Raw genomic sequence first — 17579 nt, forward strand, 5'->3', positions numbered from 1 at the left:
TCCTCAGGCTGGTAGCCACCCCTCACAACACTATGACATCACTAAGGTGCGCGAGTGTCTGGGCCCTCCTGTTATGGTTAAATGGAGTTCAGGGAGCGCACGTGGGTGTAACGTGCCCTGGGTTGCGCATGCGCATCTTCAACGTGAGAGCGCAGCTGTAAAAGGATCTGACACCGGTTGGCGACCTTGCCGTAGGACTTTATTAAAAATATTAGAATGCAGTTTAATTTTCAGGATGATTAGATTACGTTAGGAAACCCGCTGTACTAGCTATTTGTTAAGGTTAGCCCATCATACCATGTCGAAACGGATGTCAATCTAATCGTCTGAAAAGTGTGCATTTTAATAATTGTCAGAAATGTTTATTTGATTAAAATTTTTGATTTAATTTTATATTTTAATAAATACGGCCAGGGGGGGGGGCCCCGTACCCCCCCTTGACCTCCAAAGACCCCCATGTGTCGACTGGTTGAGTTGGGTAATTCAGTCAGTGTTTTAAGGGGGGAGGTGGCCGGCAGTCCAAGACCATGATACAAGGGGGGGCCAATAGGCCCCCACGCAAGCATGGCGGGGCCCGGCCCCTCCCACACCCCGTCCCTTTCGGGGCCGCTTGCCCCGCGCCCTCGCCCCGGAAGTACTGGTGTGCTTCCGGGGCGAGGGGGCGGGGTCGCGGCGGCGAAAGGGTTAAAAGCCTGGGGAGCGCGGGAAGCGGCCTCTTTGTGCCCGCGCTCCCAGGCTCGCTCCTCGCCCCACCGTGGGGCCGTGTAATTTTCCCCACCCTCCATCCCTTGTTAGCAGACCTTGGGGCCTGGCAAATGGTAAGAATCAGGTTTGTCAATGTGCCGGACTATAGGTTTAGGGGGTTTGATCCAGTAGGCCTTGAATTTCCCGTTTACTGGAAGGTAGAACAGATGTAAATATTTTGTGCAGTGCCGTGATATTTAACTAATTCTCTCCTTAGGCCTTTTTTCCCGCTTACAGGAGTATCTGTATATGTATATGTGTTGTGCTTTGCTGTGTATTAACAATTTTCTCCTTAGGCCTTTTTTCCTTTTAGAATAGCAATGTCGTATTTATTATGTGTGTCTGGCGGTAAGGTCATTAATCGGTGAGCAGCATTTTAAGGTCCTTACGGGGGGGCGGACCCATTCACGAAAGGGGCCGCCCGCGGGAGGGGCCATTGGTCTCTCTCAGAACTTCAGGGGCAGGATATGATATCCCGTTTTAAAGGGTGCGGGGGAGGGAGTCTACGCTTTCCTCAGGCTGGTAGCCACCCCTCACAACACTATGACGTCACTAAGGTGCGCGAGTGTCTGGGCCCTCCTGTTATGGTTAAATGGAGTTCAGGGAGTGCACGTGGGTGTAACGTGCCCTGGGTTGCGCATGCGCATCTTCAACGTGAGAGCGCAGCTGTAAAAGGATCTGACACCGGTTGGCGACCTTGCCGTAGGACTTTATTAAAAATATTAGAATGCAGTTTAATTTTCAGGATGATTAGATTACGTTAGGAAACCCGCTGTACTAGCTATTTGTTAAGGTTAGCCCATCATACCATGTCGAAACGGATGTCAATCTAATCGTCTGAAAAGTGTGCATTTTAATAATTGTCAGAAATGTTTATTTGATTAAAATGTTTGATTTAATTTTATATTTTAATAAATACGGCCGGGGGGGGGGCCCCGTAACCCCCCTTGACTTCCAAAGACCCCCATGTGTCGACTGGTTGAGTTGGGTAATTCAGTCAGTGTTTTAAGGGGGGAGGTGGCCGGCAGTCCAAGACCATGCAATACGGGGTGAGCGATGAAAGCTGAGGTTTGAAGTGAGGGGTGCATGGAACTTCCAGTCTGCATGGCAGAATGTGGAGAAGAAATGTGTAATTATACATGTGCAATTATATATTCTCCATTCTGCCACTATTACCAGGTTGCCTACGGGAGCTCAAGAAAATTGATGACATTTAACAAGAACAGCACCAACCAGATATGTGACCTCAGGGTCTAAACATGACTAATAGCAGATGAAAATCAGATAAAACGGAAAAAAACTGTGCTTAACTAGCAAATGGGAAAAAACTAGGGATTCACCGCCGAACCGTGTGACGCAGCAAGAACTATTATGGAACGGAGAAAAAAAGGAGTATGAGGTCTAATCTCTATGAAAGAAAATTTCCCTCGTGTTTAAGTGAACGTCCAGAACTTAACTCAAATATATGTTTGAATATGTCACGAGGGTCAATCAGGTCGCTGACGCTTTATTGTATAAGCACAATAACATGCAGTGACTTATATGAAAAGCCCTGTTACACAAACATATCAAAAACGTTCTCTAATTCGTGCATACTTGCATATGCGTAGATTGGTTATGTAGTACATCTCACTTACCTTGACTTGTAAAGTTCCGCGACACGTCAATACATATTTTCCAATGCGCTCCAGAAGTTGGTGTGCATTTGAACTGCACTGTATTTTGAGAGCTGAAAGAAACATTTTCATCCGTTCATAAAAAATATCCATCTCTAAACAAGGGCTAGATGGAATGGAGCAACCTCAGAAACACTCCTTCAACAGCCACTCACTCATCCATACAGCCATTTACACACCTAGTCACTCACTTGTAGAGTCATGCAGAAAACCACTCACTCACCTATACAGTCACTACCACAGCTACTCACTCACCCTTACAGCCACTGACATATCCATTCACTCACCAACATAGTCACTCACTCACCCACACAGCTACTCATATACCTACTTATACAAGTATACAGCCACTCACACACCCACACAGCCACTCAAACACTCACAAAACCACTCACAAACTCACTCACACACCCATACAAAATTTAGATATACACACACATACACCCACTGACGCAACTACTCACACACCTACAGACCTAGTCAAAAATCCACTCTGTCACCCATACAGTCACTCATGCATGCACTCACACACCCATACAGTCACTCACAGACCCCACTCACACACTGATACGGTCATATACCCACTCAGGTCACACATGTTAGAGATAGTATCACTCATTGGTAGTACAACTAGTTTACTAATCTAACCTTTGTAGTAAGTTAGTGTATATGTTTAACACCCATAAACTCTTAAAAATACTTACAATCACTTGATAATGTCATCAGTGAAGTAATTTGAGATGCCATCAGTGATGTTACTGACCATATCATGAGTGATGTAATATGTGAGGTCATAAGCAGTACATTGCAGGGTCGTAAGCTATCAGGTAACTATAAGTGCTGAATTTCACTGGTTTTGTACGAGTGAAATCTGAGCATAACAGTGTCGTCCCTGTAGCCATTGGTTTTTCATGGAATATATATATATATATCTCCTTACAAAAGTGGCGTGCTTCTGCCGCTTGCACGGCGGGCGCTCGACAGGGTCGCCAAACCATTCAATTTCATAAATACCTGGTGTAGTTCTTAGAAAATACCAGAGTCGAGGCCCAGTTTGCTCATTAAGTGCTCAAGGTTTATTTAGCGAAAATAAACAGCCCCTACGCGTTTCGAGGTAATCCTACCTCTTGATCACGGGTGGAGTACAAACAAAAGCGCCATTCTTTTAAAGTTGAAAGTGAATTGCATTACGTCATGCATCATGTGATAATAGACATTGAAGACACATTAAGGTTTTAGCAACAAAGTTTCAGTTCTACTTAAATCATGGCTTTACACGTCACCTCAATTAATACAGATTGTGTGGCATGTCCGCTACAAAATTCATGATTTGAAATTACATTCGTATATCCTGCGATCAGTGTCACAATTACTTGCTGCCCAAATACGACATAATGTATCACGCCCCAGTGGGCTCATATCTTCGTAATAATGTCCAAAATGAAGAACAGTAATTCACCATTCCGCACAATTATGAAAAGAATAAGTGTCCAACAATTCTTAATTGCGGCATGCCTACAACATGAATAACAAAAGAAAATAAATCACGCCAGAGTGGGCTCGTATTGTTGCAACAATGTTGAAGGTGGAAAGCCATGATTTCAATTCCGCCCAAGTGGGCATGAAGTCCAGGACCTGAAACAAAAAGTAATGTGTTTTTAAGCCTATGTTTGTCCATAGAAAACGATGTGTTCTAAAAAAACAAGTGCCAGTTAAAATCATGTTACTTTAAAAGCTAGAAAATTTCAGTAGAGATGCGACAACAGTTTACTCATATTTCAGAATAACAAAATTACTCATATAGGTGTATGAGTAATAGAGTGGGTCAGGCTTAAAAACACATTACTTTTTGTTTCAGGTCCTGGACTTCATGCCCACTTGGGCGGAATTGAAATCATGGCTTTCCACCTTCAACATTGTTGCAACAATACGAGCCCACTCGGGCGTGATTTATTTTCTTTTGTTATTCATGTTGTAGGCATGCCGCAATTAAGAATTGTTGGACACTTATTCTTTTCATAATTGTGCGGAATGGTGAATTACTGTTCTTCATTTTGGACATTAATACGAAGATATGAGCCCACTGGGGCGTGATACATTATGTCGTATTTGGGCAGCAAGTAATTGTGACACTGATCGCAGAATATACGAATGTAATTTCAAATCATGAATTTTGTAGCGGACATGCCACACAATCTGTATTAATTGAGGTGACGTGTAAAGCCATGATTTAAGTAGAACTGAAACTTTGTTGCTAAAACCTTAATGTGTCTTCAATGTCTATTATCACGTGATGCATGACGTAATGCAATTCACTTTCAACTTTAAAAGAATGGCGCTTTTGTTTGTACTCCACCCGTGATCAAGAGGTAGGATTACCTCGAAACGCGTAGGGGCTGTTTATTTTCGCTAAATAAACCTTGAGCACTGAATGAGCAAACTGGGCCTCGACTCTGGTATTTTCTAAGAACTACACCAGGTATTTATGAAATATATATATATATATATATATATGTTATATATATATGTATATAAAAAACGTAATATTAATTAAATAATGTAAAATAAATATTGTTTATTTATGTTACACTCTCTGAATATATAATGTGTCTTTATAAAGGCATGTACTTGTGTTTTTATATAAGCATGTATTTATATATAGTATTAAATATTAGTGAAATATATTTAATTTACATTATCTTAAAATTATATATTAACATATTTAGAATGTACTGCTTTAAATTCTACTTGTATTGAGAAGTTGATATGGTTGTCTATTTTTGGATATTAGTGTCAACAATATTTTTTTCTGATATTTTTGTACTTATCATTATAAGTATAGGATCACACTATTATGGTAAACTAAGTTATTGACATAATGTTTTTGACAGAGATATTTTTTAATACAATATTCTGTCAGTGATCCTTCTGTCACATACCAACTTTACCTTCGCTTGTCGATTCCATTCTCGATGCTGTATTCACTGTGTCACCAAACAGACAGTAGCGTGGCATTTTAGTTCCAACCACTCCAGCCACAACTGGTCCTGTTAAAGGAGGACATATGAAAACGTACATGGGCAATATGAGATGAAAGGTTGTTGACAGTGTTATCAAAGAAACTGGTTACATTGATTCAGATCCATTAAATTGTATGAAAAAATGATTTTTCTGATGTTGGGACTGAGCTAGTGAAAGGACTGACACCAAGGGCCTGATTAGGACTTTGTTGATGCAACTGCCAGTCCGACGCTGCGGTGGGAACGGGTACTCCACTGAGAAGCCAGCTTCCCCGCCTGGCGTATTTCAACATTCAGTGGGGCTAACCATTGGACAATGGAGAATGAAGCTGGAGTGCAATGACGGCCACACAGTGCACTGTTTGACAGTTCCGGACTGTGCTCCTGGTTAGTTTGTGGTGTTTTTTTTAAAAACATAAATGGCTGCAATAGGCATAGTTCCGGCCGACCCAATGGCATTGGTGCTCTTCCATTATGCACCAGCATTATGACCTGAAGGGCACATACACCTTCAGATCAGAGTCCGCTCCAGCGATATGTCGGCAGTAGGGTAAGTCGTGATATGGGCAGTGGTACAAATCCCTGTCGCCACCATTCACCACTCCCTCCACAGAAGCATTGTCATCAATGTCTGCGGAGGCGGCCGTCACACTGTGGTCCTCCCACCCGTTTCGTAAACCAGTGGTGGGACTCTCAGGGAAGCGGGCAAGAAGACTGTGAGAAAGCTACGGCGGTCACATGGATCACCAGAGTCATAATCAGGCCCTATGTATTCCGAGGTGTTGAGATACTTGGAGTGCTGTGACATGTTTGATTCTCTGTTTAGAGTTATGTAAAGGGGAAAGTACCCCGAATATCCAAGAAGTATCAAGATAAAGTAAGCCTCCAAAACAATTTCATGTGAATAGACATGTGCAAGACTGTAGGCCTGGACTCTTATATAGGTTACAAAACTCAAGCAAAGTACTAGTCCAACCAGTTGAGAATAAACCTACTAACAGATATGCTCAGATCTTGTTTTGGACGAAATGCATTAGTGCCACTGAGAAAAATGTTTTTGGTAAACTTTATTTATTGCACTGTATATTATATATTACGTTATGCAAACATTATTTGCAGGACTCTGTAATACATATTTTATGTTCTACATGAGCTTCAATCATCAATAATTATGCTTCTTGTTCACAAGTTATTTCACTTTTTGAGTGAGTATGCTGTATGTTTACATGCAGGGCAAGGTTATAAGAACTACAAACAACCAGAGAACAACAGCTTCAGCTTCCCTAGATTAGTTTACAAACACACGCAAAACAACAACATGCAGTCTTGTAAGGATGACAGCTTTATTAGGACATCTCAGGTTGTTTGATGCCAGTTTCGAGATCGATAGGGTGTGTTATCAGGCAAATATTTCTTGAGAAGACCAAATTGCAAGGGATTAGGGACCCCAGTTGTGTGGGCCAGAACAGACGCTCACTGCCGGAGACTCCTGTAATGGCAGAATGATGGGTAGGTCGGCCGATAGACACGATCATCAACAACCTATCTTCAGTACGCCAGCGAGCGTCCGTTCTGGCCCATATGACTGGGGTCCCTAATACCTTGCGATTTGGTCTTCCCCAGAAGGTACATAATGCATTTGTGTGATTACCCAGGGTATGGTACTATCTACGTGCACTAATGCACCATCCCTATGTGAATAGATAATGATTATTGGTCCCCCGTCACAGCCACATCTCCGGCCACCTGAGAGACCTGCACTGGCTCCCCGTCAGCAAGAGGATCACGTTCAGGCTCCTCACCCACGCACACAAGGCTCTCCACGAACTGGGCCCCAAGTACCTCAACGACCGCCTGACCTTCTACACGCCCACCCGCCAGCTACGATCAACCAGCCTCGCCCTCGCCGCCGTACCACGCATCCGCAGAGCCACCGCCGGAGGAAGATCCTTCTCCTACCTGGCAGCCAAGACTTGGAACTCCCTCCCCATCCACCTTCGGCTGACCCAGGACCATCTCTCCTTCAGGAAACAACTCAAGAACTGGCTGTTCGAGCAGTAACGTACCCCTCTCCCCCAGCGCCTTGAGACCCTTCCGGGTGAGTAGCGCGCTATACAAATGTCATGATTGATTGATTGATTGATTGGTCCTGATGAAATGCCATGATCTCTTAGACAATAACAGGCATGAAACATGTTGACTCTCTATTCCCTTAGAAATACTGCACATGCTGGATTGGACCATTATATCCATCTCTCTCCTGAATCCACGTATTTAACCATAACAAAGGAACCCAGAGATTAAAATAGTGTTTTGGGCCTATGTAGTCATTTTTATTACACATTTTCTCCAATCTACTCACTTCCATTCACACCCCCCCACTACACCTCACTCTTCACATCAGCAAAAACAAAGGAACTCAGGCAAAGAGCCCCTTTGTGGGGCCGGTTGGGCATTGCAGTGCCAGTCCAACGAGGAGCTGCCTGAATATAAAGCAACACATCCCTTGGGATATGTGAGAGCCCTTCCTCCCAAGGAAGCACTTTCCCACCTTATCACCTGGTAGACCTTCATCCCTCTCCAGGAACTCCATCCCTTTTTTGACAGGTTTCCCTCACTATGCCATATAATGGTCCGCTTTTTATGCTCTCTTTTTTTTTCCAAGAGCTCCCTCTCTAAACTCCTCCTTCATTCCCTTGCCCCACCCTGCTATGAGTTGTTTTTCTGTGCCATTCAGCAGCATTCAGCTGTTCCCCCACTGCTGCAATTTGCTTCTGGGCCTGTCCATGTTATATAATGCACATGCTCACACCTTTTCTTGTATTTTTGTTTTGCCTCTTTAAAATGGGCCTCTGTAATCTCTTAAGGGTAAATAAAAAAATGTAAATTGGAAGGAGCATCATTTTGAGATGTTTCCTGTGCATATGTGGGAAAACATGAGCCTGCATATTTAATCTTACTGCACGTTGCATTTTTGGCTTTTTTGTTTTACAGATGCTGTTCAGCAATGTGGAGAAAACAATGTGGGTGTCTAATAAGGGTTTGGACCTTTGATCAATTATGCCTCCTTTAGTTGATTTACGGATACATAGAGTGTGTCTTAATGGATAATATAATTTGAGAGGAAACACTAACGAAATCAGTCTTAGATTTAATTAAGGAAGATTTTGGTGAGGGAAGTGGTGGAGACAAGTTAAGGGTTTCTATCAATGTAGTAACTTGTAGAATTAAAAATGGTGTATATACTGGTCTTAATGTCCGTCTCTGTCTGGCTGGTCTGATTCTAGAGAGAGAAAAGTATTTATCTTAGACCCTGCCAATTACAAATTATAGTGTGACTACAAAAATGCATAAATAAATTTAATTAGGCCTGGGCAGAATTTCAATTACTTTGGAGAAATCAGAATAATTTTGATAATTCGGTGTTACTCTGTGATGCCAAATTACCAATAATTTCGTAATTATTCTTTGTTATGTAATTAGGTGTCATTTGGAGGGAAAAAACGACTGGGAGAGTACATTTAGCGAGTGGCTGATGTGCTCGCTATTCATGTTCTGCTGCATTTAGAACTGTTTCTTAGCAACAAATGCATTGTTTCCTCCAATTTAGACATGATGGGGACATTTTTGCACCAAGAACTAGTGCTAAATTCAGAATTACTCTTCTCCCATAATTCAAGCATAATCTTGCAGAGTTTCCAAGTAATTCCACTTGAATACACTATACAGATTTACACAAGTTAAGCTCACCTCTAGATATAATTTCTGCGTTTGAGTAATCGCAGTTAGAACCTATAAGTGACAACATAGAGGGATGGAGACATATTTAAATGTGTTTCTGTCAAGTGTGTGAATTTAAAGTTCATAGGTGATTGCAATTTATTAAAGATTGTCTAAAGCTACTCTAGGGGCCTGATTTACATATTGGCAGAGAGGATACTCCTTCTCAATGGTGATGGAGTTCCCTTCCCGGCAATATAGTGGTCCACCTGCCAAATTTAATTCACTGGCGTAATGAAAATTGAGGGGGCCTCCCTGCAAGTTATGTAGAGGGGCCCCCTCCGGGCTCAATTACGAGCTCTCTGGACAGAGTGCAGTGCCGAGTGGGCCCCCTGGAGCATCGGGCCCCCCCCCGCAGTGCGTGGGCTGCGGGGGCCTGTGTTACGCCCCTGAATTAATTGCAGGTTGACCTTAAGTTTAGCCACAGCAGAGACTACCCTGTCTCCACAGTGGCCAAGCTTCTCCGATGCCGCTGGGTAGTAAGGGCCATCAGAGAAATGGCTACATGCCCACCCGATCCATTTAGATGGGCAGACATGTAGTCATTTTGTACTGTTCCATACCACCAGGTAAATCCTGGTAGTAGGGAACAGTAAACCCATTGTAATGCTCCTCCCACTACCTTCATACAGGTAGTGACTGTGCAGCTCATAATTTAGAGAGTTACTCCAGGTCTCTCTAAGGGTTATCCCATGAGACTCCTCTTATGCCTCAAAGAATAAACTGTGTTTCAGTAAACCACACACCCCCTAAATTTGAGTGTTGCAGGTTGAGACTTTAGCCGTGATTGTAAATAGTGCTTATCCAATCCATCAGAATTCCAGATTTGTTATTGCAAAGAAAATGCAATTATTTCCCATTCCTGATTGTGACAAACAAGTCTGATAGGACTGCAAGAAAGCGTAGAATTATTGTACTGTGTGAGAAGAACTTGAGAATAGACACAGATAGTGCAACACCTACCACAAAACGGAGGTCGGAGAATATATGTAGCTTCTACAGAACAAGTTGCACCCTATAAATAAGCAATACAATGACTTTAGCATATTCACTGAAGTCAAATGGAAAAACATTTAGATAGTCTGAGAGAAGGATTCTCATCATGAACTGATATGGCGTAACAGCGACTGGACCCTTTCGGCGGCGTTACATTTCCAGTGAGTCTTTTTCATTTGAAGCCAAATGTCTGATGCAATTCAATGTTTAGAGGTTTCATTCAATAATAGAAGGCTTTCCACCCATTTCATGTGTTGACAGTGTTTAGAAACAACTGTAATCAATCTAGTGCAATGATAGTCTGTAGATTATAGGGCTACAAATGTCACATAAAGGGTAATGTTGGAATAAAAGAGTTTAGTTTGACTAAGCTTCCCAGAAAGAGAGCGTGAGATCCCATCTCCTGTTTTTCACATTAAAGCGCCAATTGGTAAAATGGTAAAGTCTTCTCATGTCAAGGGCTTGAGGCATGAATTATATGTTTATACCTTGGCATTGATTAAAGAGCTATCATCAAGAGAGGAGTGCTGCAGATACAAGAAAGAAACAGTAAGACAACAAAAGTGTAACAAATGCTTCCTCTTCCTCTGTAGTCCGATTGGGCAGCACTGGAGGGGGCCACCAAACATTCAAGAGGGGCTTAATTACGGCCAATGCCAATGACTATCTGTGAGTGATGGTAGACTCAGATGCCCTCCATCACATTCTGCATCAGGGCACCATCATATTGCGTTACCCCACTGGATTCGAAGCAACACCAACATGTTAATTATGACTAAGGCTCCATGCTTTCCGTTGTTACTTTTTTTAACAGATAAATACAGACAGAAAACATTTTGTTTGTCTGTATTTATTTTTAAATGTGGATAAAAACGGAAATTGGGTTGCTTTTTGAGTGATTCTAAATACTGTCAATCATGACTGTCAGGCCATTAGCTGTGTGGATGGATAGGTAAGGGGGCTAAAAACGAAAGGACGTTTAGTAAAGAGGCTTTAACAGCATGCACAAGGTTGATGCTGTAATTTCATATTTTCTTCTAAGCACATTGATTTATCTTCTGCATGTGTTTGTCGCATTGAAACCTGGTAGGCATTCAAGCATGAGTGCATATTTCCTGGTTAAATAAATGTGGACATATACTAATTTTAGCTTAATTTTTCCATAAAACCCAAAATAAATATAGATAAATACAGAAAAAGTTTGCAAAAAATAAATATGAATAAATACAGATGGAAATGTAAAAAAAACACAAATACCATAAAACCGGGAGCGCTAATTATGACAAAAAAGCGATAAACGAAAAGGAGTTCAAGTCCCTAGAAAGAATCTCTTTGAATGGTTACATCACAGGGCTAAAGTTTGCTGATCTGTGGGACTTTCCAGAACATTCTCAAAAAGCTATTGTATGGTAGGTGCCATAGCAATACATAGATCATGGCCAAACAAATTAGTACTCACGGATGGCTTAATTCCTAAAGAATGTCTTAACTCTCTCTCAAAATGTCTGCAACTTTGCCTGGGTGCAGATTTATGACTTTCAAATATTCATAAAATTTCCAGAAGTAGGCCTAGAAATGTTTTGTAAATTCCATTTTCATATGAGCAAATGTGCATATGTATATTTGGTTTTGGAAAAATCTGTAGAGCAAATGCAATACACTTGATTAGTTTTTCCTCTATGGATAAAACATTTTCCTCTCCACCCCAACAAGTTTTAGCGGTGGTACCTTCCCCTTCTAGCCCTGTGAAGCAATATACTTTAGTCCTTATTGGAAGTACATTCTGACCCTTGCTAAAAAAGATGGGAGAAATGATTTTGAATGCCAACTAATGTATCCATTTTTAGGAGCACACAAACTCACAGGCATTCCAACCATGGAATGCCCATTTCCTCCCTCTTTCACCTTCTGTGAGATAATAAATCCAAATGCAAATCTTCAAGTGAATAAATCCTTGTATAAGTGTAAAACCAAATTTTGCAGATGGCTATTAATGTTTGCAAGCCAAATGTGTATATTCAAATAGTTTTGTCGACATGGCCTAAAGTATATGTGTTGATAAGTAGGTAGCCGCCCATTCCTTGTATCCTCTTAGGAAGTTGACAGCTAGGTCTAGAGTAGAACTTCAGACTGCACTCTCCTGATACATAGATTGCCCCAAGAACATTCCGAAGCATGGAGCACTGGGCGCTTACTGCAGCTTGCACTTAAACATTTGGTGCACAAGCAGAAATAAACTGAAATGTATAATGAAATGAACTTGTAAGGGGTATACTATCAACATAAATTCCGTAAGAACAGCATTGCATTTGAAAATGTAATTTGTGGAAGCATCGGTCTCATGAAACATCATATAAAGCGAAGACACAAAATATGAATTTTTAATGAATGTAACAGTAAGTGGAACTAATGTTGGTAAGGCACCATAGGCGCAATAGTTTACTGTTGTCATTCACCTAAAAGAGTAACCAAAGCAATGGGTTTAGGTAAAGTAAAAAATCAACAAGACACACACATTTGCCAAGGCAATGCAGTCATCTTTACCTTGATAGATCAACACATCGATAATTTAGGGAGTTTGCACTGCAAGTCGAGGAGTCCATCAGTGGCCAAACAAAACTCATTTCAGTAATACCAGCACGTTCCTAATGTTGCTGCCAATTACTGCATCTAGAACCCATTTATTCTGAACCTTTAGGCTCACATCATGGAAATGCTGCACACATGACCCATTGAATGCTTAGGATTATCAAATGATGGTTGCTAGAATACGTTGTGCAGGTTTATATACGTTTTAAAGGTGCTCGAGTCCTAAAGCTTACCCAATTGCAGGGTTCTACATACCTGAGTGTATTCCGGCTCGTATCTTTAGTAAGGTGTTGGCCTTGTGTGGGATTCGAAATGTCTTACACACTGCCACCAAATCCAGGGCCATGCTAGCTATCTCACTGGCATGTAAAATTCCATTCTCGCTAGGAACTCCAGAAACCACCATGTCTGAAAAAAAGATACATTTTGTAGGGTTTTACAAGTAAAATGGGTCTAGGTAAATAAAACCTTCCATGGACGATTGCTTAGCGAATAAGGGCCTGATTCACAGAGGTAGTTACCCTTTTGAGTAATTGGCAATTTTGATTAAGTTTACTACTTTTTTATTAACTACACTCAATTATAAAATTACTCCAAATTGTAACTCACTTGTCTCCACCAAACTGAAGGGCCAGAGGACTATGCACCTTTGAGTTATTTACATTTTTGAGTAGGTGTACTACTATTAGGCTATTCAAAACATCTGAGTGTAAATGTACTCCTAAAGTGGAACTAAAATGTATATCTCCGTCTTAGTTTCAACTCACTGTTTCTACATAATTGTTGCCTCACCCTCTCTTTTTACACATCTCTTCGCTCACCTTTGCCTCTACTTCTCTATCGACCTCACACATTCTCGCTACCACTGTATTATCCTCACCTCACTATCTCTACCCGATCCCTGCCTCTTTACTTTGCAACTTTTCTCTGTACTCCTGACCTCTTTTTCTACTCTTTAACCTCTCGCTATCTTTCTATCTGCCTCGCTATTCTCTTTAACTGATCTATATTTCTTTATCATTGGAAGGTAGCCTGTCCCTCTCTCACTACTTCAGATCTCCATGGGCCTGATTCACAAAGGTAAATCACACTTTCGAGTAAGTTTATACTTTGTGGTTAAGTTTACTACTTTTGGTATTCACAGACTCCAAATGTAAACTTACTACAAAAATGTGAATTACATATCTCCACTCCCAGAGTAAAAAAATTGGCTTACTCTTATGTGGTTGCGTGACATCTCTCCCTAAGCCCACTCCTTGATCTCCCTAAACCCATCTCACTTCTCTCTGATAGCATCCCCTTTAGTAATAAGTCTGTGCCTTTTCCCAACCACTCCCCTGGGCCCCAAAGAAATATCTATTCTTACATGTACAGAGAACCGCAGTCGGGACAGAACTCTGCACACATAAGCACAGGTAAAACTTACATTCTGTAGTACATTTCTGTCTTAACTCTTTCTCTACCTCATCCCTTGATGTACTGCACCTCTTTCTGTGGAAAATTAGTGCGTTTTGGTGAACATTATCTGCGCCATCTTGCCTCTTCCCCTGATGCCACACTTTTGTCGTGCGCGCCCGCCATTTTAAGATGCCCCGATCAGAACAAACCCTTTTGCATGCCGCTGGCCCCTGACATAGCCCTTTGCCTTCACTAAGCCTGCACGCTGACCACCCCCCTGCTTGCACCTGCCTTGAGTCATAAACCCCTCTTCGGCGCTGCTCTGCCCCCGGCCCTCATCCTGTTCCCAGCGCGACGCCTCCCTGCTTTCCTTTCATGATCTCCGGCCCTTAGATGCAAACCCCCTTTTCCCCGTGTGCCCGTTTTGTCCTCTCCGTTCCCAAGCCGACACCCAGCTCTGCCGATACCATCCTTGCCCCTCCCCGTACAATAGAAAGCTTCCCCCATCAAAGAATCCCCGGGTTGATCAAAGCCCCCACCCCATGAGACCCGATCAAACCCCCCCCACATTCCGTGAATCGGCGGATTATCCAGCTGCGCGATGCTCATCACCTGTTGTGACTAGGGTGGGGACTTCAACTGTAAATGTGTGTGGGAACGGGCCCCAAAGGGGGATTCCGGGTATGTCTTTCCGTATATCAAAGCTTTGTCACATGTATGTAAGCTGTAATAAAAACCATAAACACTGTATATAAGGGGCCAGGCCTCAAACGTAAGTTAGAGCACCTCAGAACGATACCTTCTGTCCGTTTCGTTGTGTTCTCCTCCGGAGAGAATAAAAAACCTTGTTTCCTGCTTTCCAGTCTCCAGCGCCTGCCTCTTCATATATTTTAAATAACTAGAGGGTCACAGAGGCAATACCGCCGGGCAAATATCGATTGTCCCCGACCCGATTGAACTTTTTTTACATTTCTCACTACATTTCCTTCACTCTGTCTCAAACTCTCTCCCTTTCACTCTAAAACCTTACTCTATCCACCCACTTTTTCTACATAGCTTACATATCTATTTCTGCCTCCCTGTCTCCTTTTTGAGCTATTTTACATTTCTCTCTTTATTTGTTATCTCTCCTTACATCACTAATTTCTCTACCTGTCTCTGCTTCTCTTCTCCTTCTACTCCACCGTTATAAAGTTCTCTTTTCCGGTTCATCTCTCTTTCCTCCTTCTGCCCTCTCCCCTTTCTCTTTTAGTGGACAATTCAAATTTGTTTAGCATCACGAGTGCCTGAATTAGCTGGAAATAGTTAACACGTTCCAAGTTGCTTTGAAAAGGGGATGTGGCTTGCCCATGGCTTCACACACCCCTATAATGGCACAAATTGCAGCAAAGCAAGTAACCTTAAACGTATGCCACCCCGATCTTGATGTTTTGACATTTTACTTAGAACTTGCTGAATCAGACTTCACCTCATTAGCTTCTGGGGCATGTTTAGGGCAGGTCTAATTGTCCTTACGGTCCTCGTTCAACATTTTACTGATTTGGAAACACTGTTTTTCCTAGTCTGTATTTTTTTAATGGAAAAAACTGAAAGTAGGTCCTCTTTTTGTTGACTTTGCATGCTGTCGCTCATGACTGCTATAGCTTTTCAGATTGATAGCAATGGGAGTTTAAAAGGGAGGTTTCCTTAAATAACTGCAGATGAGCTGATGTGCTTGTACAACAATGGTAATGCTTTTCGATGAGTGTATTATATGAATATGTAAATGTGTCATCTTATTTTGATAAAAATCAGGCAGGCATCCAAGAGCGAGTGTACAATTATCAGTAAAATGTTGAAATACGCAAGATGCAAGTTCAATTTTTAATAGAACACAATATAAACACTGATAACATTTGCTGAAATAAATATGGATGAATCCAGGCGGAAATGTTAAAAATAAATGCCGTATAACCGGAAGCCCTAATTATACAATAGCCATTAGCTTGGCTTCACAGTAGCTTGAACGTGACCTTCAGTGCAACTATTTATAGGCATTGCCTAAAAAACAATTTACATTAAGAATATGGCCACTTCTCAGAGTGAAAGCTGGAAAAGACATTCTCTAGTATTCTAGTAATAACTTGTAATCTTTCTTCTTAAAATGTGTACACATGAATAGCTTTTGTCCATGTTACTCACATGCATCTCCTATTGTCTCCACCTTGTAGACATCATAATTGTCTATAATATCATCAAAGGTTGTGTATAATTTGTTTAGAAAGTCCACCACTTGGTAGGGTGTGCTGGTGCTGGACAATTGAGTGAAGCCAACAATATCGCTGGAAAAGAAAATAACACAAAGGTCAAGCATAACATCGGTGTGACCTCTAGTACTAACAGCCTCATTTGAGGGCTATGGTCATGGTAAAAAAGTGCAGCATAGATAAAATCACACATTTCTACAATTTCCACAAATACTGCTCCACAACACAGAATTACTGTGATACATTATCACCAGAAAAAAGACTAGTTTAACTGCTTACAAAAACATTCTGAAACGCATCTGGTGAATTTATGACTGCAAGTTATTCTCCATTCATGGGCCATACTCTCATTGGGCCTGATTCACAGAAGTAATCTGAGACAAAATCCTAAACTTCCTACTTTTGGTATTCACAGAGGACATTTAGTAGTAGTAAAATTAGGATTATGTCTTAAGTCTGTCTTAGGTTTGTCTTAAGTTTGTCTTAAGTCTGTCTTAAGTCTGTCTTAAGTCAAACTTTAGACAAAATCCTAACTTTACTCTACTACTAAATGCCTTCTGTGAATACCAAAAGTAGTAAGTTTAGAACTTTGTCTCAGATTAGTTCTGTGAATCAGCCCCTCATTCTATATGTAATAAAGCACTTTCCAGTGGCACTTTTAATAGGGGTGGATGAACAGAAGCTATATGACTTTTCCAGAACCACTATGCTGTAAGGGCCCTATTGCTAGTACTAACAATTGCCGAACTGGGGCCTTAATCATGATAGAACATATTTTGCTAAAATAAGCATAAAAGGGGATACAACGGAAAAGTAGAAAAATGCCATTTGGTAATGTAGAATCAGTTGACTTGCAGTTCCAGAAATATGAGGTGGATGACAAATGAAAACTGTGCAAATAACTTCAAATTTTGAAAAGGCAGAGGGTGTATATTAACAAGTGCTTTTCACATGAGTTACAGACGGTGCCACTGACTCTTAACGTTTAAGTCACTTCACTGTTAAAATTTACCTCTACAACCACACTTTCTGTTTCACCAATACAGAGAACACTGGTTACCAACTTAAGTGAATTGCATGAAACTGAACCATGGGTAATGGCTATGCTTTTGCAGACAAAGAAAGAACCA

The 17579-nt window shown here is 41.4% G+C and overlaps 1 protein-coding gene across 1 annotated transcript in view; it reads right to left on the bottom strand.

Moving 5' to 3' along the window:
• Positions 1-17579, bottom strand: part of LOC144819631 (atrial natriuretic peptide receptor 2-like) — a 727257-nt gene that overhangs the window by 30700 nt on the left and 678978 nt on the right. The window contains exons 16-19 of the mRNA XM_078677447.1: positions 16385-16524; positions 13061-13213; positions 5369-5467; positions 2382-2473 (exon numbers count right to left, since the gene is read on the bottom strand). Coding sequence (XP_078533573.1) covers positions 2382-2473; positions 5369-5467; positions 13061-13213; positions 16385-16524 — 484 coding nt within the window. The remainder of the gene's footprint in view (positions 1-2381; positions 2474-5368; positions 5468-13060; positions 13214-16384; positions 16525-17579) is intronic.

The sequence above is a fragment of the Lissotriton helveticus genome, chromosome 2_1, assembly GCF_964261635.1.
Source record: "Lissotriton helveticus chromosome 2_1, aLisHel1.1, whole genome shotgun sequence".
Classification (NCBI taxonomy): domain Eukaryota; kingdom Metazoa; phylum Chordata; class Amphibia; order Caudata; family Salamandridae; genus Lissotriton; species Lissotriton helveticus.